The sequence below is a fragment of the Hippocampus comes genome, unplaced genomic scaffold (assembly GCF_001891065.2).
Source record: "Hippocampus comes isolate QL1 unplaced genomic scaffold, H_comes_QL1_v1.1 scaffold92, whole genome shotgun sequence".
NCBI classification, from domain to species: Eukaryota; Metazoa; Chordata; class Actinopteri; order Syngnathiformes; family Syngnathidae; genus Hippocampus; species Hippocampus comes.
Genome location: NW_017805379.1, coordinates 1,135,324 through 1,159,190, shown reverse-complemented (window position 1 = coordinate 1,159,190; position 23,867 = coordinate 1,135,324). Strand labels below are relative to the sequence as shown.

The 23,867-nt window shown below is 40.6% G+C and overlaps 2 protein-coding genes and 1 long non-coding RNA gene across 7 annotated transcripts in view; 2 read left to right on the top strand and 1 right to left on the bottom strand.

The window, feature by feature from the left end:
* Positions 1-182: 182 nt before the first annotated feature.
* LOC109517215 (phospholipase B1, membrane-associated-like) lies at positions 183-13,246 on the bottom strand. Its single transcript, XM_019872242.1, has 35 exons — positions 12,806-13,246; positions 12,612-12,655; positions 11,894-11,960; positions 11,747-11,810; positions 11,585-11,619; positions 10,595-10,658; positions 10,462-10,510; positions 9,889-9,949; positions 9,750-9,808; positions 9,445-9,518; positions 9,325-9,368; positions 9,138-9,246; positions 8,971-9,022; positions 8,522-8,602; positions 7,415-7,480; positions 7,230-7,330; positions 6,528-6,609; positions 6,300-6,404; positions 6,130-6,225; positions 5,996-6,067; positions 5,655-5,732; positions 5,032-5,092; positions 4,906-4,964; positions 4,762-4,829; positions 4,416-4,459; positions 4,230-4,329; positions 4,081-4,132; positions 3,547-3,627; positions 2,630-2,695; positions 2,459-2,553; positions 2,271-2,352; positions 2,033-2,137; positions 1,431-1,526; positions 1,206-1,280; positions 183-700 (listed from the first exon to the last, which is right to left on the bottom strand). Exons 1-35 carry the CDS (start codon positions 12,870-12,872, stop codon positions 482-484), a joined length of 2,673 nt encoding a protein of 890 aa, XP_019727801.1. The 5' UTR covers positions 12,873-13,246; the 3' UTR covers positions 183-481.
* A 1,122-nt stretch (positions 13,247-14,368) lies between these two features.
* Positions 14,369-16,787, top strand: ypel5 (yippee-like 5). 5 transcript variants are annotated; one of them, XM_019872412.1, is made up of 5 exons: positions 14,369-14,445; positions 14,954-15,171; positions 15,261-15,325; positions 15,672-15,817; positions 16,028-16,787. In XM_019872412.1, exons 4-5 carry the CDS (start codon positions 15,677-15,679, stop codon positions 16,250-16,252), a joined length of 366 nt encoding a protein of 121 aa, XP_019727971.1. In that variant the 5' UTR covers positions 14,369-14,445; positions 14,954-15,171; positions 15,261-15,325; positions 15,672-15,676; the 3' UTR covers positions 16,253-16,787. The 5 variants fall into 5 exon arrangements, with proteins under 5 accessions (XP_019727971.1, XP_019727972.1, XP_019727969.1 ...); XM_019872413.1 differs by lacking the exon at positions 15,261-15,325 and having other exon boundaries at positions 14,954-15,042; XM_019872410.1 differs by lacking the exon at positions 15,261-15,325 and having other exon boundaries at positions 14,370-14,445.
* A 5,581-nt stretch (positions 16,788-22,368) lies between these two features.
* Positions 22,369-23,867, top strand: part of LOC109517323 (uncharacterized) — a 17,834-nt gene continuing 16,335 nt past the window's right edge. Inside the window, exon 1 of the long non-coding RNA XR_002168517.1 lies at positions 22,369-22,659. This is a non-coding gene — a long non-coding RNA (uncharacterized LOC109517323). The remainder of the gene's footprint in view (positions 22,660-23,867) is intronic.

The following is a 23,867-nucleotide window of genomic DNA, read 5'->3' as shown; positions in this document are numbered from 1 at the left end:
AATCACGCGTGTCACCCGGCGGGGTCCTTTACTAAGAATTTATTGACATGACAATTTTTGGAAAGTATAAAACATACAAAAATTGGAATGTAAAATACAAAATAACGAATTATATAAAATCTTTATGAATAGAATTATGTTTTCCAGTTGAATAAAATGTGTAACAAAATGCTCATTTAAAAGACAAGTGCAAAACTATTAATACATCATAAAATATAAATCACATACTAGTGAACTTTTACGAATAGTGTAATTAGTGTGCATAATGACTAAAATAAATAATCTATATTCATCAAAAAAAATGTTGTTTCTACAATGAGTTGTGAGACCTGCTACCACATTGAAAGTATTGAAATTCAACATTTAAATAAATAATATTTTACATTCATTTGTTTTATCATAACCTCATAACCCCCCCAGCCCCTATATCTTTCTTTACAAAGATACTATACACACAGGACTCAATTTGCCGAACCCTACTTTAAAACAAAGAGGCCTTCATCTCTACTGTTGTTGCAAAAGTCATGCTCCTTTTCTTCCTCTTAGCTCTGCAGGTGAGCATCAGCCAGGTGAGGGCCCAGCCCAGAAGGAGGGCAGAGGCGGCGAGGACCGTGGCCAGCCATACTGGGACACCCTCAGGGCAGTGAGGTGAAGGCAGACTGGCTCCACTGTTCACATTTGTGTAGATGTAAGGATGCTCCTGCAATGTACGACACACTGGGATTGCAGTATGGGAGATGTATTGTCAATATAAATAAGTCTACGCACCCCTGTTCAAATGCCATGTTTTTTGTGATGATAAAAAAAAAAAAAGCAAAATAATTTTCACGTTCTTTTGATGATGTAGCTGCACTCTTATGATGTCCCTCTGAACAACCCTAAATAAAGTTAATAAAGTAATCGGAGGCACTTTGACTGGTGGCAGGTGTGCACTGACTCCCAGTTAACATGACTTTTAGAATGGGATTGGTTAACTCTGAACACAGCCTCATCCCCAGTTATAAGAGGGTGTGCACACTTCCGCAACCACTTTATTGTTTATGTTCACTGGTGCTCTCACAAAATTAAAAAAAAAAAAAATCAACTGACTTGTCACAGCTTGGAACATCTATTTGATCTTGGTTTCACATTTCACAAAAATCTGGTGCTTGACCGGGGCTGTGTAGACTTTTTAAATCTATCCTATAAATGTATGAGTTTCTTACCTCAGTGGGACACCTGATGCGATCTCTACCACCTGTGAAATTGTTGTATGTCTGCTTTTCGCCCACAGGCTCCAACTGGTGAGAAACCATTTTTTTTTTTTTTGTGGATCTGCATTTCTACTTTACAACAGGCGAGTGTGAATACTTTGAGCACTTTGGCTTTTATTAGTAAAATGGTTGAGCTTCCTTTTACACTTTTCCACCATCAAATGTCACCTCACTCACCATGTTATTCCACATGGCCACGGCCATGTCGGCATGTCCCCGTTCGCTGAAGTGGAAACAGTCCTCGCTGAAGTAGGTGACGTCGGGTCGGCCGTCCTGATGAGTTGAAAGCAAATGAGAGGGAGCCGTAGTCACAAAAATTGGAGGAAGTTTTGTGCCCCCTTGAAACTTTAAATAATTCATGCAAAAAAAAAAAAGTACTTTGCGTGCATGTTTACATATAAATGTTGTCCTGAGACAGGATTTATTGGTAGCATTTTCTCTCAACGACGTGTAGTAATTATGCTCTGAAGTTTCTCAACACGCACGTGACCCTGTTCCTAAAACATTTCGGCCATCTTGAGGAAGAGAAAAAAAAGTGAGCTACATCTCAGCCAAAATGACATAATTTAGAAAATTGTTCTGATCATAAGCTGAAGCTAAGTTATTGCTTCTATTAGTCATATTTTGAATGTTTTAGCCTATTTTGACAAAGTAGGATGTAGCCTGTTTTGAAATGCAAAAGTAAAAGTAACAAGTCGTCAGGAAAAAAAAAAAATGAAATGAAATTCATAAATCTTTCATGACGTGGCAGGTCCTTAATGTGTGTGGAGGCGACTTACAGCATTCAAAGGCATAATGGAGTTTCTGAGGAAGGGTTGCACAACCACGGCAAAGTCTTCCCTGTCGTCATAGCGACCGCTGTATGCCACTCTCTCCGTCTCAATCTGGAGGAGAAATGACAAATTAACCGTTTTGCTTTGCCTCCTTCCATCCATTTTTCATTTCTGCTTGCCCACCCCACATCATCATTCATGAATCACACAGAAAAACAAACAAAACAAAAAACCCAGATCTTACCTGCACTTCACGATTGATCCTTTTGGCTTCAGCCAGCTCCAAAGAGTCGTCCCCTGGTAATAAGAAGCACGGGCACGCCAATCTGAAGACAAAACAGTTAAGACAAAGAACACATACACTTAGCCCAGTTCAGTAACCAACCAATGATTTCGATATGTAACGCAGAGTAGTTGATATGACGAGCATACGGTTGTATCACGTTGCACCCGAGACTGTCCTTCTTGATCCTACGCAGGCCTTCCATCTGCAGGATTTCCAGAATGTTGACGATGGTCCTGGGTACCTAAAGGGGTTGTGTGCACCATTGTTAGCTACGCCATATTTTTAGCACAGCATGTTGTTTTAGCATCTCAACTCACCTCTTCGTACAACATGTCCAAGCTAGCCATCAAGTGATGGCTGTAGTTCTGAGGTGACAAAGAGGCCTGTGGATAAAACTTTTGTTGACTGTAATGATAATGTGATCAGATAAAATGCTGATGCAACATGTGGCTCAAGGTTTTTGTGAGGCGCCTTCTGGTGTGCGCATCTTGGCCACGAGTATAATCTTAACATAATAAACGTACAGTAAGAGGCAGTAATACATTTTTCGCAGAGAACAAAGGGCATATGCCTGTGAGTATTGTTCTATAGTCTGTTTACGTGTTTGTGTTCAAACAACGATGCTAGTTCCATTAGCCTGTCCATAGCGTTTTGCATTGTGTTAGCTTTAAGCTAGGAGATTTTTTTTTCTGCTGCTTTTTCTGAAGTTACTGCCACCATCTATCACTCTAAACTGAAATATTTGCTTCCAACTCAGGACAAAAAAAAAAAAAAAAAGGCTGTGCGACGGCTTGAAAGTCGGCTACCACTGGATTGTACTGCATTCTGTGCTGCTCTATACAATCTCCGCTCTTACTTGAGAGGACGCCACTGTGTTTTCCAGTTTTCGTAACCATAAACAAACAAGCTTCTTATGATATGCTGAATGCAAATGGAGAGTGAAAGATGAGGGTGGTGGGTGTGGGGCGGTTGTTTTGGAGGCGACAGAACAGAAGCAAGCACTCAGTGGACGGTGTGTCTGCTCATGTCTCACTGTGGCACAATCAAAACATTATTGAAGGCAGCTGAGTCACAACAGCGCCATTATTCCGATTGAGTTGCTTCGGTGAGTGATATCATCTCACAGCACCAATGAGCTGTGTGGAAAATAAAAAGGTGGGGGGTAGGAGGTGTAGGGGGAAGAAGGGGCTAATGTACTTCCTGTGATGACGTCTTTCTTTTAAAAGCAACTCACTCTGTCATTGCAGAATTGACAGAGGTCATTGCCACCAATGAAGAGAGTCACCAGCTTCCAGTCGTTGGCAAAGTCCACTGTCTGGGTCCATAGGGAAAGATTAAAATAAGAAAAAAAGAAATAAAGGGTTATTTTAAAATATTCCGAAATTCATTTTAAGCTAAAAATAAAAATTCAGGCACAAATAAATTTTTGGGGGTGTCAAATATTTAATTATTTAATATTTTTAAAACTACTATATGAGACTATTATACTTTATATATTCTTCAAATATGGAACTAGTGTGAGCTTTTGAAATATGAATTTTACCTAATTTAGAAATATAATATATATTCCTCATGCAAACACTCCATATATTTTGTGGTGATTTTTTTTTCAATGAATATTTCAAAATGTATTTTACAATGATATGTACGTTCAAAATATAAATCTCCATAATCATTGTGTTAATTGTGATTTTTAAAATGTTTCATAAATATTTTAAAAATGTATTTCAAGTATTCCTTGTATTTTACGATCTAATATAAAACTCACAGTGTCGTTTTTCATCACTTCAATCAGGCGTCGGACTTGTCCTGGAATTCCCCTGTATTGAAAGCAATTTTATTGTCATTACAATGTGTGCAATACACAAACGAATGAAGAAAGAATTAAAAAAAAAAAAAAAAAAAAGATGAACTGACGAGATTTTGGCTCCTGATATTGACATGTTGAAGCCGCTCTTCTTCTTCCCTTGGCCTTTTGATGCTCCTTTAAGGTCTGGATTGAACTTCCGGAGGATGTCTGGGAGACAAAAGCGCAACATGGGCTCATCTCTGACTCCTCGCGGTGTCAGTGTTGCATCGTAAAGCAGAGGCATGATGTCTTACTGGCTAGCGTGGTAACAGTCTCCAGGCTTTTATCGCCTCCGATGCTACGGGGGTGAAAGAAAACGTGATGTAAATTACGGATGCCAGCAGCGATTTTTGTGTGTTTACTCATGAGCAACGCAGCTACTAAATTTCATGTATTTAAGTGATTTTGGCTGTGAGGGCTGACTTTTCAAAGTAAATCAAAATAAAATGTAGTCTTCCTTAAAAGGACACCTGGAAATAAACCGAAATGAGCTGAAAATATAATTTTCAAAGTAAAATGGCTGACTTCCTGTGTGTTCTCTGGCATTGGGTTTTGAGATTTTTGGGGGTAAACTCATCATAAAAATGCAGACCGTCTCACCTCCATGACACTCCTCTGTATTCTGTTCTGAGCTGCAGTAGATTCTTTGCCTTAGCACCAAAGCCAGCCTAAAACACACCAAAAAACGACATTTGTTTTGACGTGTGAAATGGTTTGTATGGTCGTACTCATTAGCAAACGTACTGTAATGGAGTCCCCCAAAGCGGCCACCACGTTAATGTCAGCTGGCCGGACCCTGTGAGCTAACACAATGAGCACAATTTGACATGCTGTTGAGTGTTGACCAACGTGGCGGCACGAGGTTGGTACCTGAAGTGGGCGCCGAGTCAGATGGTCCCGTGTTAAGACATTTGAAGTCGCTGCCCCAGTTCTACAAAACAACAGAGATCTTTTTAACCCTCAGGCGTTGACGGATTTTACCACCTTGTTTGCATTTCGAGGTGTTGTTTGTGATTTTAAAGATCTGATTTTTTTTTTGGTTTTTTTTTTTTGCTTCTCTTACTGTACAATGTTTTTAAACAAACAAACAAAAAACAATTCAACAGTCAACAACAGGAGCTGAATGTAATTCTTCTCCATGGTCAGCAGAGCTGGTGCGGCTGCTTTAGAGCGCCTCGTTGTTGTGGCCGTTTTAGAGCATGTTGTTGTCCCGCTGTGGGAAATCCCTGCCGCGACCCAGTGGGATATATTCTAGCCATCAGAAGCTTTAAGTGCTCATACCGGTATTTTCACACCTCAAACGGGGACTTTAAAGAGCAGGAGTTGGAAAATTACTAAAACAAACAAACAAAAAAAAACCTTTGCATTAACATGGCTAAAATGATTTTTAAAAAATTATAAATGAAGCAAGGCAATATAAATGGCCAGAATGAAGCTCAGAGGATTAAACAGTTTCACATTATATTGAGCATGAATATATAAAATCAACCTACAGTAACCGGCGCAGGGGTCGGCAGAGGTCCTGGGAATGTGTAGTTGCTGTTAGCAGCCGTTCTAAAGAAGGGTGCTGTCTAAAAACAATGAAAGAAAAGACATTCAAATCATGACGGTCATGAAATTGGCCGTATTTCTAAAATCATTTCAATACATATTTCAAACAACAGATTCACAAATTGTCAACATTCAGCTACTAAAAGAGGAAATGTGGTACTCATACTAGTCTACGATAGTCATACTGAGACGTGCTGTCTTTCACCTCAATATAATATCCATTGTAGCACTCATCTTGGGAGTAATTATTCCATTTTATTATTATTATTAAAAATGTAATTACCTCAGAGGGACACTTGAGATCGATCCCGCCTGAGAAGTCTTGTGTAAAAGTTTTGTTTCCCACCGGCTCCAGCTGCGTGAAACAACAGGGATGGAAAATAAAATGACATAAAATGCGATCAAATCAAATCCTACCATGTTGTTCCAGAGCGCTCGGGCCATCAGCGTGTGAGCTTTCTGGCTCAGGTGAAAACAGTCGGGCGAAAAGTACGAGCGATCTGGCTTTCCATCCTGATAGCAAAAGCATTGGGAATTAGCAGTCTGAACAATATTTGTGCGGCATATATAACAGCGACAGCTTCTACCGGCAATGTAGGAAGTAAAACCTCCCTGAAGAAAGGCTGGAGGACGACGGTGAAATTGTCGTGAGTGTCGTAGCGCCCGGAGTCCACCAGCTCTCGCATTGCACGCTGGGAAAAGACACAGAGAGGCAAAAATTTTTTAAAATGTGGTTAAATTTCTTGCTTTGGAAGTCCCAAGTACCCATGAGGATCACTGGCATTAGTGCACCTGACTTTGTGTCAAGTACTGACCTGATAAGCTCTGCTGAATTCTTCCGTCTTTCGGAGTTCGAGCGAGTCATCTTTTGGCTTCAGTACGCACGGGCAAACCATCCTGAAACACAACAAAAACACGCATCATGTCAACTAATCTCTCACTTTGTCTCAGCGAGGATCAACTCCATCACATCAGTGTTTTGCTCATTCAATGGATTTGGGTATTTTTGTGGCACCAACTAGAAAGAACGCCAGGAAAAGTGTGTTACCATTGAACCATACCAACCATAGAGCAGAAAATGGGACTTGGGCCATTTTTCCATGTGAAGTTTCAGGATTTTTTGTTTGTTTTTTCACATAATTGCCACAAAAGTCAAACAAACCTTGGGAGGTCAGATCACTATCACGTGCGACACCAAATACTGCAAGACTTCGGCTCATGGTGCATCGAATGTTTGATTCCAGAGTGTTTTTTTCTCTCTCTCTCTCTCTCTCTCTCTCTCTCTCTCTCTCTCTCTCTATACATATATGTCAATCAACCGGTTCAGGGTGTCCCCCGCCTACTGCCCGAAGACAGCTGGGATAGGCTCTAGCACACACCGCGACCCTTGTGTGGATAAAGCGGTTCAGACAATGGATGGATGGATGGATGGATGAATAGGAGGTGTATGACTGCATCAGATATGTTTCAAAACACCGACAAACATCTCTTGAAATCCATCAAACATCAACACAGACCTGACAAACCAGGTGGGGCATCCCAGCCCATTATCTTTATGTAGCTCGCGCAGCGGTATAATGTTCAACAGCTCCACCAGGTTGACTAGCGCACGTGGCACCTACAAGGTAATAAAACGGTGCTTGGAACATGCCTTTGGGTAATCATGACCTTTGTGTGGGCTGTGTTGTGTGTGTGGCAGTACCTCACTGTGGAGTATGTCCAGAGCTTGACGGATGCGTTTGGCCACATTCCTGGGTGAGAAGATCACCTGTGATGGAGTGGGAGATGGACCATATAGATGCCATGGGTGCAAGTCAGGGCCTCCTTATCCATCCTTCTGAAACGCTCTTATGCACACTTCTGAAATCCTCTCACAGGCACTACTGAAATCCTTTCACACGTCATCCTGAAATATCCTCATGATATAAACTCAGATGGGCTGTCATTAGTATGAATGGCAAAGTGTCAGTGCACTGTGTGAGTTTTATTAGTGTATGTTAGCAGCAAAAAAAAGTGGCGTGTGGGTAAAGAAAATAAATGGAGTGTCAGAGCATTTCCATAGAATGTAAGAGAGTGATTCAGTCATGTTTGTGCATTCCAGTGATGCGTGAGTAAAAAAAAAAAAAAAAAAAAAAATCTGGAGTGCATGGGCAATTTTGTAGTGTGTGAGAGCGTTTCAGTCGTGTATATGAGCTAAGAAGTCAGTATGTGAGTATTTCACTGGTGTTTAAGAGCTGTTCAGTAGTGCCTGTGACTGTTTTAGTAGTGTGGGTGAAGTTGTTTCGGTAGTCTAAATGAGAATAAAAACATTTCAGTCGTATTTCAGTAATGTGTGAGAGTGTTTCAGTAGTGCATGAGAAAATGTCAGGAGTAATGTGTGTAAGAATGTTTCAATAGTTTGTCTGAAAGCATTTCTGTAGTGTGTGTGAAAGTTTTTCAGTTGCGTGTCAGCAAAAACATTTCAATCGTGCGTGCGTGAGAGCTTATCTGTAGTATGAATGAAAGTGCTTCAGTAGAGCATGAGACTATTTCAGTAGTGTATAACTGTTTTCAGTCGTGAGTGCAAGACGCTTTCAGTATTGTGAGAGCATTTCAGTAGTGCATGTATGAGTGTGTATCAGTTGTGTATGAGCAAAAACATTTTTGTAGTGTGTGCGTGTGTTTGTGTGTGGGGAGCGGGGGGAGTATTTCAGTCGTGCGAATGAGAGATTTTCAGTAGTGTGAGTGTTTCAGTAGTTGTGTGAAAGAATCACAAACAGCATGTCCCTGTTGGCCCCTCACACAAACAAGTTGAAAGTTGAATACTCACAGTGTCCGAGCAGAAGTCGCATATGTCATTGCCTCCAATAAACACGGTGATCACTTTCCAGTCATTGTGGAAATCAATTCTCTGCACTCACCAACATGAGGAGGACAAGTTAAATGTGAAGACTGAAATCGCTTTCAGGCTCACATAGCCTTACACAATACTTATTTCGTCAACTTTATCAAGTGAAACTGAAAATATGTTGTGGTTTTTTATGATGAATAACTCAACTATTCAATGGAGTCTTATGCAACATGTGTTCATGAGTGTGTATATCCCGGCATGGTGTTAATGCTTCATGATCCTGTTTTGAGTGGTTTGCCACCATTTTATGGTGTCTCTATGCAATTATAAATTAGCTTTCTTTGTGTGTGTCGCTCTTGTTGAGGTTCCTAATGAAATTACGCAGAAGGTGTCGTGGCCCGTGAGTGTTCATCGCGATCCCTTCTTACCGTGTCGTTTTTCATGATGTCCACTAGGGCGCGCACTTGCTCAATGACGTCACTGAAAACACACCGGCGTCATAGTAAAATGCAGTAGAATGGGATGTACAGTGTGTCCTGCAAAGTTTTTTTTTTTTTTTTAATTAATGCATATTTTTTTAGTGAGGCATACGGACCCACTTTTGGCTCCGGCAACGGCCTGGTTGAGGAAGGCTCCGGGGGAGTCCTGCTTGCCAATCCCCTGAGCGAAGCCTGTCAGGGAGGGGTTGAATTCCCTCAGGATGTCTGCACAACACACATGCACACACACGTGACATGATGTCAATAGTCATTACTTCCATACTGCGCGATACATGTACATACTTGGTAAAGTGGTGACCGTGGTGATGTTTTCATCACCGCCAATGCTGAAAAAGTAACAATCCGAGTCAGTTATGCATCAAATGAAAGATTTGATATTTTCAATGCCCAGTCTGGCGTTACCTCCAGGACAGTCCTCTGTATTCGTTGATGACCAGCAGAAGGTTGTTTGACTTTGCGCCGACACCATTGCCTGCCTACACGTTATTCAATACATACACAAATAAATCCATATGTCGGTCATTTAGGGATTGGTGGACTTTTCCCGAAAATGGATCAATACATGCTTTTCTCCAAATCCAAAGGGGAAAAAAAAAGATCAAATATTTGATCAGGTTCTCAAATTTGTTGGTGCTGACACATATAGAATTATTGAGATTGATTTTAGACTGGGGGAAAACAACCAAAAACAAAGACGATGGTCTTACGGTCAGAGAGTCGCCGAGTGCAGCCACCACCTTGACGTCAGCTGGTCTCAGCTCATGAACTACACATGACAGTCAAATGATGTTCAAATGCCAATGTTTGGGTCATATAGACATTTATGAAGAGCATCATATTTGGTACCTGACGTTGGCGTCGTTGGAGACGGACGGCGGTTCTTGCAGGGGATCTCAGTGCCCATAAACTAGAAAAACATTCAGTACAGAGGCATCGATTTGAGGGAGGCATTTATTTTTTTATTCATATTGGAGAGATAGAAAAATAAATGGGAAGATTTTTTGGGGGTATAGCATCGTGTTATAATTATTCTTATAGGAAATTGATTTTAAGTCCTAACAAATAAAATCATAATCATCATGAAAAATAATCTTCTCTTTTTACTATGGATCGTTATTACAATTTTTTTATGAAAACTCATTTAGTGTCGGCCATTTTCAGACCCTTCTTGTGTTTGCTGAGTTAATCATTCAGGTTATATATGGCTGCCTTTTTGATGCACTTTATGTTATTCTGACCCAACTGGTTGTACAGACAATTTATTTATTTTTTTCAATGGGAGGCGGAGCACAGCATCGAGTCTTATTGCTCTATGCAGAGGTCAGCCGGTTCTCGAAAAAGGTTGAAAAGCACTGACTTAGATTCATATAAGTTGAGTAAATAAAGGAGAGAAAACACAGCATCCGACTCGGTATCTACCTGATCTGTCAAGGTGTCAGAAAGCTGCTCCGCTTCTTGCTGCAAACTCCTGCAACACATTCACTGGTTCTTACTGCGTTATCATTTGTGTGAGTGTGTGTGTGTGTGTGTGTGTGTGGGGGGGGGGGGTTACCCGGGTTGCGACAGGAATTCCACATTTCCAGCGACCGCTGCCGGGTTGAACATGGACAGTAGCTCTGTTCATGACACAGCAAATACGACGGACATTTGCTTTTGCTTTTGTAAGTTTAGATTTTACACTGACATTTTCCTTTTTCCAAGTTTCGATTTGGGAAAAGCATTTTGCTGTGCTAATTAACAACTCACAAATGTATGTCTTTTTACTTTGGTAAATGATCTTGTTAAAATTAGGGCCTGACCGATTATTTCGTCAACCGATATTTTTATTATATTTTGTTTGACTTGAATGTGTTTCACACTTTTGGAAGTTTGCATTTCCTTTTTTGAAAAATACACTTTACCCAATTTTATTGGATTTCGTTCTCTAAATTTGTCTTCTTTCACGTGACATGTCCAATATTGTAATTTTGGTTAAAAAACAAAAAAACAAAAAACATAAGGTTACTTACCGGCCAATCGACCGCCAATCTTTGACGTCACATTCCTATGAATATAAAACAGGATGCTGTGAAGCTGCTGGGTTACCCGGGTTGCGACAGGAATTCCACATTTCCAGCGACCGCTGCCGGGTTGAACATGGACAGTAGCTCTGTTCATGACACAGCAAATACGACGGACATTTGCTTTTGCTTTTGTAAGTTTAGATTTTACACTGACATTTTCCTTTTTCCAAGTTTCGATTTGGGAAAAGCATTTTGCTGTGCTAATTAACAACTCACAAATGTATGTCTTTTTACTTTGGTAAATGATCTTGTTAAAATTAGGGCCTGACCGATTATTTCGTCAACCGATATTTTTATTATATTTTGTTTGACTTGAATGTGTTTCACACTTTTGGAAGTTTGCATTTCCTTTTTTGAAAAATACACTTTACCCAATTTTATTGGATTTCGTTCTCTAAATTTGTCTTCTTTCACGTGACATGTCCAATATTGTAATTTTGGTTAAAAAACAAAAAAACAAAAAACATAAGGTTACTTACCGGCCAATCGACCGCCAATCTTTGACGTCACATTCCTATGAATATAAAACAGGATGCTGTGAAGCTGCTTTTTTTTTTTTTTTTAAGTAAACCTCTGACTGAAGAGTGGTTAAAGAATGACCAAACGCTCTTTTAAATGTTATCATCATTCCACGTGTGTACCTGCCAGAGCGTGACATGCTCAGCCAATAAAGCGCTGAGACATCAGCAGGTCGGACGGCATGAACTGGGATGAGAAGGGAAAACAAAATTGAGATTGTTGAAAACAGAAAAGAGAAAAAAAAATGAAGTTCAGTAATAGCTGCCTACCGGAAGAAGCAGTGAATGGGGCAAGTGATGGTGGTGGGGAGCCGAGAAATGGCATGTGGCTTTCTGCCTGTGACACATGATCTGCATTTTTAATTATTAGGCATAGAAAAATGGTTGGTTGCATAAATAATATATTTTGTTATAATCTGGAAAAACAAACCATTTTTTGGTGCGTGCTGGTTAACAATAAATTAGGGCGAGGCGAGTACCGATACCAGATATCGTTATCGGGCTAATACTGGCCTTATTTTAAGGTATAAGTGACTCATTTGTGGCTGTCGATAGCAGCCGCCGATACTTTAAGGCAAAAAAAAAAAAAATCTGATCCCGTGTAAATCCTCCTTGGCAGTAGTTGGCGCTATACAGTGTCAAAAAGGCCTTTGTTCACAATTTTTTGTCATTGTGTTCAGTAAAATGTGATATCTCAAAAGTACTCAAGGTATCGGTACTCGTTTTCGTGAGTACTCAAGGAGTGAACACTTGTACTGGTATCAGCCTGGAAAAAAAGTGGTATTAAACATCCCCAAAATAAACTATCATTTAGGGTGACAAAAATACAATAAAATGAGGAACTAACCGATAATTAATGAATAGATATGAGAAATAGTCATAGCTGGCTAGCTAGCTACTTAGCTAGCTAGACAGATAGATAGATAGATAGATAGATAGATAGATAGATAGATAGATAGATAGATAGATAGATAACCATCTGATGTACCTTGCTTGATAGTTGATTGTCTCCGATGTCAATGGTGACAGTGTCTGAAAGGGATAGCAATCCGAAATAATTCAAATTAAAATACAAAACAAACAAAAGCTTTTTCCCTGGAAGGATTGAAATTACTGACACAATTTTTAAATCTCAATTAACCCCCCATGCACACGCACAGTTTTTAAATGACCTTGTCTAACCTGAGAGCAAAAGACCGGAGCTGATGAGAAGCAGCCGAGTAAGAATTACACATGAAGATCCAGACATGATAGCACACCAACTGATAAACTCCCTCACCGAATGAGGCTGTTGACTCCGTCTGCCTTCCTCTTTATAAGCTTGGCTCGGCCCCTTCGCCGCACTTCAACCTGACGGTGAAGGCATCATTCATGGCTTGCTTCGGGATGGATGCGGGGCAAGTGACATCATATGGATGCAAACATTGTTGTTTTGTGTACTAAAATTCGCCAGAATATGGCAGTATGTATCAGCAATACTGTTATGTGCTTCGATACAGTTTTGCTTCTCAGCTTTTTACAGCAATTGGCATCTACAAAAAAAAGCAACTACTTTTTCTCTCCAAATATTTTTTGAACAACCCTCTCCAATTTTAATGATTATAAAGAAGACCAGTAGATAAAATGAGACCTCAAACCGAGAAAAATTAAGCCATTGTTTCTGCTGCGGAACTAGCGGACCAGGTGATTGAGGGGCTTTTCCACGCCATGACAATGAGGCACTCTAAAGTGACCACACCAGCTCGAAGCCTCGGTCCCCAAACACACTCTCACGTTGGACTTTTTTCCCCGCCTTCTCTCCAACACATACTCCGTGCACGTGTTGGAGACAACGAGGCGCTCTAAATTGGCCATGCCATCCCAAAGCCGTCAAGTTGTACTTAAAAAAAAAAAAACTACAAAATTTCCCAACCCCCCTTGTGCTTTCCTTTTCTCTTGTGAACAACCCTCTCCAATTTTAATGATTATAAAGAAGACCAGTAGATAAAATGAGACCTCAAACCGAGAAAAATTAAGCCATTGTTTCTGCTGCGGAACTAGCGGACCAGGTGATTGAGGGGCTTTTCCACGCCATGACAATGAGGCACTCTAAAGTGACCACACCAGCTCGAAGCCTCGGTCCCCAAACACACTCTCACGTTGGACTTTTTTCCCCGCCTTCTCTCCAACACATACTCCGTGCACGTGTTGGAGACAACGAGGCGCTCTAAATTGGCCATGCCATCCCAAAGCCGTCAAGTTGTACTTAAAAAAAAAAAACTACAGAAATTCCCGACCCTCCTTGTGCTTTCATCTGTCTCTGTGTGACATGCGCAGACTCACAGCTGACTGCAACACTCTCCTACTCATCCTTCCCTTCTTGGCCTGCAAAATAAGGAACAAAAATATTAGGAATGAGTCTCTATTGAAATTTCTGGGAAAAACTGCTTATTTCGCGAGTTTGTCATGACCTGCATTTCCAGTACATACAAAAATATGATCTGCTCCATTCTTTTGAAGAACATTATGTTGCGTAGGGACACTGTGATAGTAACCAAAGAGATTTGATTACATTTCCTGACGAACAATAAAAGTCATTTGGGTGTAAATGTACGATACGCTCTGTCAACAAGCTAACAAAAAAGGGTCTTGTCCAGCTTGACTTCAACGTAACAAACAGGTCCCAAAGCTCGACATCTGTTTAATAGGTTGAAGTTTAACTATGTGTCAATAAACTGCAACTTGTGACCCGTCTTCAGCATATTTCAACAGCTTGCATAATTGAAACGTTAACGACCGGCAATTCAGTCAAACGGTGAAACTCCAGCTAAGTTTTGGAGATGGTGAGAATATGATATGTTTTATGGTCTACTTAGATTATTTTAGCTGATAGCCCGACCCTTGGAATGAAGGAGGAAACTGAGTTTATCTTCATGGCATGTCATCAGATTAGCATCGACCGGCGGGGGGTCAATCAGCTATAAAGTTGCAACTGCTGCAACAGGTTGTTTTAACATTTAGTTCAGCGTGTTTTTGATTTTTACCTGATTTTTGTTAATTTTACCGTTGCAACTTTTTTGGTTTATTTTAAATGCATGTTATTTGTGTTTGTTTATCATTTAAATGTTTTGTTGGTCTCTTTATTTTATTTTCAGATTGAATATAAGTTCCTTTTCACTAGTTTTGGGGTTATTCAGAATCATATATTTTTTTCATGATACTGATGTAATATATGATGATAATGATGATCATCACATTTTATAATACTGCCCGTTTTCTTTTACTTATTCGTTACAAGTGTAGGTTGGTGGGTACGTTTCGTCTTTGCTCACTGCTGCCTCCCTGCCGTAGCGTCGTCACATTGCGGCCAGCAGCACGTTTATGGTGTGCTGACGTCAGGACCGGATGTTGACAGTGTGTGCTCTCGGACACCTCATTAGGTACAGCCAACATCAACAACAAAACCACCGACGAAACTAACGGCGAATATCCGTGTAAAACGCAACAAAATCCACCTGATATTGTACCGAAAGGGACTTTTGGACCTTGAGAGCGCGCCGTAGACGCCGGTAAGAAGTCGACAGGGTCTAAAAAAAGCCTTTAAAGCCATTTTTCCCCCAACGCAGCTGATGTCGGGTTTTTTTTTGTTGTCTGTTAGCAAAAGCGGCTAGTGCGGCGTTAGCTTCCTACGCTCTTTGTGATTAGACGCTCATGAATAGTTATGTAAGATATAATCGTGTTTACCGTTGGTTGTTAGAGCATAAAATAAGGCAGGGCATAGTAGGTGAGTAGTGTATAATACAACCGGTAAGGTTTAATAAGTTAGGTGGTTGTATAGTTGTAGGACTGTTACATTGTACAACATAATATAGTTGGCAGGGTATAATGGGAGTGGATAATGTAAGAATGCTAAGTAAGGTACGACACTATTTATAATATTCTAAAATTGAGAAAACCATACTGTGCATTTTAATAGTTTCCTGTGGTTGGTGTTGTTTGACATTTTCAAGTATTGGACAGTTAAAAAAAATGTCAAGTAAATGTGATGTTCCGGCTTTTGATAATGTAGTCAGAATGGGCCGCATCTTCCTGGACCACATCGGCGGAACGCGCCTGTTCTCTTGTGCCAACTGTGACACCATCCTGACCAATCGCTCCGAGCTCATCTCCACCCGATTTACGGGCGCCACTGGCAGAGCCTTCCTCTTCAACAAGGTACCACAACACACACACAGTAGGTCAGGCAAACTAAGTAAATAAAGTTGAATATAGTAAAGTAGGGAGATGGCAGTATAATATAGTAAGTCAGGGCTTGGACGAAGTATATGTTATAATAGCGTAATTGTTATTTTGTTTTTTTTCCCAGCATGAAAGGGGCAAATGTCGAGATGGTGCAGTTGTATCTCATGCATTGTGTGCGTCCAGGTGGTGAACCTTCAGTACAGCGAGGTGCAGGACCGCGTGATGCTGACGGGCCGGCACATGGTGCGAGACGTCAGCTGCAAGAACTGCAACAGCAAGCTGGGCTGGATCTACGAATTTGCCACCGAGGACAGCCAGCGCTACAAGGAGGGCAGAGTCATCCTGGAGAGGGCGCTGGTCCGGGAGAGCGAGGGCTTCGAGGAGCACGTGCCCTCGGACAACTCCTGAATACGGCAAACTGCTTCTTCGCCGATCTGTTCAGCAACGTTACAGAAAAAAAAAGGAAAAAAAAAACATCAGGGGTAGGTTTTTGACTCTGCTTTCATGATTGGTGGTGCAGAAAATGAACACTTGCTTGAGACAACGCCTCCAGTTGCTGTGCGCTTTCATTCGGACTCAATGGCCAGACAAGAGCAAGCGACCAGTTTACTGATTACTTGTCAATTTTCTTTCTGTTATTGTTTTTGTTTTTAATGGAGAAGGGAGAATTGCTTCCTGAATGTTCTATACTCTTGTTTCCTCACCCGCTGTGCTTCTGTAGTGCTTTAAGGCACAACTAAGCGACAGTTCCAATTTATGAACCGATGACATGTTAATTTTATTTGATTATTAATATATACAGTTGAGAATTGCTTCCTGAATGTTTTGAACTCCTCTTTTCACACGTCAGTAGACTCCATTTTGACTCTGTCATTTCTACACAATTAGTTAATAGTTTCAGAACAAATTCAAAATTATTAGATTGCCTGGTATTTTTTCAAAATCTTTTTTTTTTTTTTTAATTGGAGGGAAGAATCGTGTTCTGAAAACCAAAATGATCACTAAACCAATTCTGGTTTTTGCCAGGAAGGAATGTTCTGAACTCCTGTTTCCACACACCTCGGAGCAGTTAGCCTGGCTTCGAAGTAGTTTGTGACTCGCTCACTTTTGACACGGTGGATCGACAATTCCAATCCAAATTCGTTTCAATCATATTTTATGTATGTAATTTTCTTTGTATATTATTATTTTTACTGCGAACGGTGGAACACACGCTGAATGTTTCCATTCATAGCTCAACGTCCCGGTGCATTTTGACTTTTGTCGCTTCATCATAAATGACTCCACCCTGAACTCGTGTTTTTACGACAGGGCTGTCCCATCAAGCTGGATAATGTCATAGCACTAACGTATCTCAATGTCTACATTCCGAGGTCATTTCAAAACATGATAAACAGACCATATTTTTTTCATAATTTGGCTCTTTTGAACGACAGTGTCATGTCAGCTAGCAGAATAAGCTCAATCGATGGAGTTCGCGTAGCATTGACACAGCTCGACGTCCCGCTCTCGTACGACTCGGTCACTTCAAGACCCGACCAATCAACTCCGCACAATCGACCGACTTCTCAACGAACAATTCATTGCTAACAACTAACATGACATCACCCGCCTTGGTTCCAGCTCTAACTTTTCTTTTATGAGCGTAATTCACTAGCGACAATAGAAAGGCCGCCTTTGACGTCATCGTAGCTAAACGTGATTGTTATTCTCACACTGGGTTTAATCACGTTGCATTCTTCTCGCTGTTAACGTTGCTAAGTGGTCACCGTGGAGCGCGCGCAGATACGCGAGCCCGTTACATTACAAGGCATTGTAGGCTCGTCAGACAGGCCACATTATCAGCCCGCCTCCGTGGTGAATAAACCACGAATAAAAAGTTTGACTTTCAGTTGAGTTTATGATCAACATCAAAGCTTGCAGAATTTATCGGCTTTTTACAACGCACGTAGCTCATCTTTTTGGAGATTAAGCCCGCCTTTTGGAGTCATTTCATCTCCCCTTTTATGATAAATGATCCAAAACAATACAGTGGCACCTTGAAATATTGAAACACAAAAGTTTGTTACGTGACACTGATCGTAAATAAAACACTCTTGTTTTTGTTTCTTAATAATGAAACACAGAACTCTATAATGTTGCTTGTGAAACTAAACAGAATGTAAAGCTTTTAAGCAGTTCAGTATACAGTAATTCAATGTTGCTACTTCTTCTGGTGTACCAGTATTGGCCACCAGGAGGCAGTCCTCTAGAATACTGTACAGACATGCACACGAGAACTTGTACACTTCCTTTCCTACTCAGCGTCTACATGAGTTTTTCTTCCAGTTATGTTAACTCTTGTTTAAAGAATTGTAAAACCACAACTATCAATGCAAACCATTAGCATCTCACTGGTATTTTCCATGATACTGTGTTAGCATTAAGTTATTAAGTTAGTGTAAGACGGGTCATTTGTATTTTAAGGCGCCGTTGTATTTGGGGACGATTTTATGAAAAAAGAAATTGTTGACATTAGATTATATTTCCCATATTGTTTAGCGATTACGGGTAGTCCAAATGTTAGCTGTAAAAAGCAAATACAGTATGGAGGTACTTTTTTTTCTCCGTTTAGAATTCTTTCCCAGAAGTCATAACATCAAAAATAATCACACTTGTTTTAACGAAATACTTCTTGCCGGGGTGAAATGGGTTTGATTTCGGAGCGTAACTGTGTCGTGTCGTGACACATTTTCCAGGGCCCTGTGGCATTCATTCATTAGATTTTCAACTAGTGAGTTGGATTTCGCAATTGGCCTTCGTTCGTGATTTTTTCGCTTCACAACTGAAGCAGCCTTGCTGCCAAGTCATTGGTGAAACTAAATACAGTGTTTAGCGTGCTTATAATGTTAATTAGCCGAATTACAGTAGAGTGTAATTATCGTTCGGCTTGCTCACAACCACATTTTCAGAAATAGGCCGATCACTAGACATTAGATTTGTTTGATTTGACACTTGAGCAGACACTACAGTCACACAGCTATTTGGACACCATCGTTAAAAAGTCAATGTTCCATAATGTGTTTGCATTTACGTTTTTTTTGGGGGGGGGGGGGGGATTTACTCGTCTTTCAACATTTTTGGGGATAGGGGACCAGTAGGTGGCAGTAGAACACCACGACCTGTTTCCAACTTGATCCCGTGCAGACCTGATGTGGATATGACGCACTCCACAGAGTAGAATTAGTCATTGTGCAAAATGCATGCCCGTCATGTCGCTCCCTTGAGCCAAAAAGAAAATGAATAGGAAAATGATTTTTAATCCCCCCCTCGTCCCGTCCTTACAATCACCATCATCCGAGGGAAGAGGTTTGATTGGATTTATAAATAGAGAGTTAGGATAATTCGTTCTAATTCTACCCACTTAATGTTTGCAAGGGTTATTCATAGCCTTCATTGTTGAGGAGGAAACGACGGCACCGCACGGTCAAATGCACGTCTTAATCTCAATATAATCTTTGTGTCAAATTAGATTCGTTTTTGGCATTTCACAGCAAGAAAAAAAAATCATCTCCAACGCTGCTTATCCTGAAGATGGTGGCGGGGATTTGCCAGAGCATACCCCATCTGAAGGCGGATGGAGACAAACGACCATTCACGCCCACACCCACATCGTCACTGAGTGTGATTACTTTTCCTAAAGTGCCCCAAAATGCACAAAAAGTGTTTTTTTTTTTTTTTTTTTTTTTTTTTTACAGGTGCAACAACGTTTGTATACACTCCGGCTGTTGGAGTTCAAATTTGATTTTGTGTTAAATCGGGATGAATGGTGGTAATCTTGAAAATTTAAATTTGTGTATTTTTTGAGTGCCAACAGCGTTAACGGGAGAGTTTGAGACAATCTCGAGCATGGTCTGTGAAACCTTTGCATAGATTTCCGCAGAAACATGCACTTGTTGTTTCATCCAAAAACGAGCAGTGTAAAACATAAAACATACACTTTTCCCTTTCTCTGAAACGCTGATTAAAGTATTATTCAGTCACTGATGTTTCAAAATTGACTTTGAAAATACTACGTGTGTTTGGAAGACGAACAGTGTGCAAGGAGACTCCATCTTTCATCGCTGAGAGAGAGCGAGAGCTCCTGCTTTATAATTCATTGCGGTCTTTTTTCGCGTTGTCCCCGCATAACCTCAACAAAGCGAGGCCATTTCAGAGGACAACTCAAACAATCACAAAGACTGGAACCTTTTGGCTAGGCACATTAACTCTATGTTCACAGATGGGGAAAAAAAATGAAGCATCCCAAGACAAGAACACTGTCCCTACTGTGAAACATGGAGGAGGTCCCGTTGTCTTCTGGGGCTGCTTTGCTACATCTGGCATAGGGTGTCTTGTGAGCAGGGTACAATGAAATCTCAAGACTCAAGATGCCATCTGGAGAAAGAACCCTTCACCCCTGAGACAACTGGAGCAGGTTGCCGTTGGAAGAGTGGGCCGAAATATCTGTTGAGAAGTGCAGAAATCTGAAAGTTAGAAAAAATGTTTGATTGCAGTGACTGCCTCCAAAAGGTGGTGCAACCAAATATTAACTTAAGCGTACCATCACTTTTGTCCAGGCCTGTTTTCTGACTTTGTTTAAATTTAAAAAAAAAAATCTGTTGAACTACCATTCAAAAGCTATGTCTGATTTTCAATTGGTTAATTGGTTAACAGTAGAGGACATGCCTTCCAAAGTGATGTGCAGTGTGATGACACATCTTGCCTGAGTCAAATTCGAGCTTGAATCCAAATGCAGAGGATGATTGTGCTTTGTGTCGGCTGCCAAAAAAAGATTCCAGCCGCATCAATTGGACCCTTAATTGGCACATGATTCACCGTCCCAGGGGGGATATTTTAGCTTATCATTGACTCCTGGGGATGTCAACATCGAAACCCCTTTTCCATTCCCTCAGCAGGGCGTGCGTGTGCGCGCGCGCGCGCACACGCACACACACACACACACACACACACACAGCAGTGACATTCTGTCAGGGTGGAGAAAATAGCATGCTTTCCATTGACATCACTGCACATCCCGTTGCTAGACGACAGCGGAGACAACATTTGTTACTATGGTGACCGCACTTCACCTTCAAAGCTCTTGACCTTTTTTTTCCTTTTTTTTTGCTCGCCTGCGGTCGGTCGGGGAGAGAGGGGGAAAGAGAGAAAAAAAAAGGGAGAATAAAAAGTTGAACCTGATAAAGTCACGTGAATAGCATTAAACAGAAGCAAATGAAAGCAAAGCACAATCTAATTCAGATTAATGTAATAGCAAAATTGCAAAATGATTTTCAATAAATATGAATCCATAAAATTTATTTTAAAAATTAAAGGGATGTTTCATCATTGAATGTAAAATATAGAAAATGCCTATAAGCATACTAACCAAATCTAGTTAAATATATTCACATACCACTTAATCAAATAATTGCATGAAATAAAATCTACAAATATGTGAAGTTAAAAAATATATAATTATGCAACCCCCCCCCACAAAATAGCATCATACAAGGAGTAGTACCTTGTTCCGAGTGTAATTCGTTCAGCTGCCATGCTCGCAACTGAAATCACACATCTCAAACCATCTTTTCTGATTCATATGAGTCTCCAGTGACACTATTATTTATTAACAGCACCCCCCAAAAAAGCAAAAATTGTGTCAAAGGTTGTGAATGAGGAAAAATAGCATCCCGTTATATTGCACTTCATTTCAAAAAATACAACAATGACATAAATACTGTAGAATGGAAAAGTATTCAAAAGTTGTCAAACTGTCTTCATTAAATGCTGCCGCTTTTGGTGTGCCCACTTTGGCCACATGGGGGCAGTATAAGACAGACGGACTGATTCGCTCTTCATTTTGACTTTGAAGAATCCCGCTTGAATTTTTAGCTATGCAATCGAACTGACGACTGCATTCAAACCTGCCTGGGGTGCAGCAACTAATCAGATTGCAAAAAAATAACAAACAAACAAACACCAGTGGGATTCACAACAACGCCACAACTCATCTTTCAGCTCACCAATACAGCACTAATAGTAGTGATGTTATGCACTGGACAGGGTCCCAGCATGCATGACAGTCAACAAACACATGAACAAAATGAATTTAAACGTTAAAGTCAGTCAGATAAAACTAAAATACATCAAAACGACTCACCGCCAACGTGAGACATAGCAAAGGGCAGGCAAGGAGCATCTTGGCACTTCCTCCGTCCAAATCGTAACATCCTGTCTAGAGCTGCTCCGTTCTGCAATGTGTGACGTCTCCCCAAAATTTAAAACCAAAGAAAAAGCAAAACACGACAATAAATTAAGTGTACACAATATACAAACACACGGAGAGAGACTTTTGAATGGAGTCTTGAGTTCATTTAATCTGATAAATTCTGCCCCCGCCGCACACGCACACACACACACACATATCAACTCATGTTTACCTGAGGGTTGTCAATTTTAAGAGGTCCAGCATCAGCAATGAAGTGATAAATAATAAGGTTGATAATAAAGACATGGAATACATTGAAGCGTGTTTCACATCGATTCATTCACAGTGACTGGAAAGCACAGAGGCTCTCAAACTTGATCTTCTCAACAATCAGCATATGTCCTCATTTAATGGCCCGCCTTCGAATCAAGGACATCGTCATGAGGTTCGACATTAAGATCTATAAACACATTCCTCAAATAGACCATTAAAAGTTGCCTCCTTTTTTTTCAACCCACTAGTGGGGAAAAAAATGGTAAGAACTGTGGTCATTTCATTTGAGCCCAAAACAGCAGCGCCAATTGTTGTTTGTAAACGCGGCTACTCGCGAGGCTTCTATAGAAAATGTACGCATGTTTTTAATAAAAATGAATTCTAAAGATAAAGCCTGCCGCCGTCTCCTTTCGAGGCAAACACACGCGGCCGCTATTTGAGGACGTACACGACCAATTTTCATTGATTGTGCTGAAAAGATCGTTTGTCGCCACGTCGGCGGTCTGCTGATTTGCCCAGGTTTTGCTACAAAAAGCTGCTGTCTCCAGGCAAAAACACACAAAAAAAGGACACTTTTGCCCCACAGTGGAACCTCTGTTTTCCTGATGAATCGGTTGCAGAACGATTCAGTCGAAAACCAAAGCGGTTGTTTCCATCTGAAATCATATAAATCTAATGAATCCATTCGACACACCCAAAAACATGAACAAAACAAAACAAAAAAATACAAACATTTGATAGAAACAGTACATTTTTCACCAAGGTCTTGATGTAAGCGCATTACGCAGGACAAAAACAAACTATGAATAACAAATTAGCAGGTAAATAAGTGCCCGGGGAGAAAATAATACATGGCTAGCCAGGAAACACACGATGCGTCCGAATCCCGGAAATGAATTCGTGTGCTACCACATAGTCAGTTGTGAGGGACCTACAAGGCTAAATGTATATTAATATACGGTATAATCAATATTTTTAATCGATACTGTTCTTTATTTCCACAATGCAGGGCTGAATTTTCAATGACTTTTGAGCTCTGCACAATAAATGTTCTCAAAAGTACATCTCATTTGACTTTTTGTTTTTGTTTGTTCTAGATTTGCTAAAGGATCGGACAACCCATTCAGAATTTGGAGTTAATTCCGTTGTAAGACGTTGACGCTTACATTGCGAATTACTACGTGAGGAGAATCCATTTGGGATGTGACTGAGGCCATATCGTCCAGGCCGCATCATGATCCGTATGAAAATCACAACTTGGCTCATTGTGACCCTTCTCAAAAAAGGTAGATTTTCGGACTCTGCCGAAAACTAGGGCATACGAAAACCAAGGTTTCACGGTATTTTGAAGTGTGTTGAGTGCTACCGTGCCCTTCCTTGGCAGAAAAAAAAAACCCCAAACAAACCCACAACTTCCTTCTCAGCTGCCATTTGCTAATTGATTTGAGACGTCGCATCAGTGTCACGCACAGAAGTGGGCCTTAAAGGACTTTTTGGAGGGGGGATTACTTATTCGGGGAG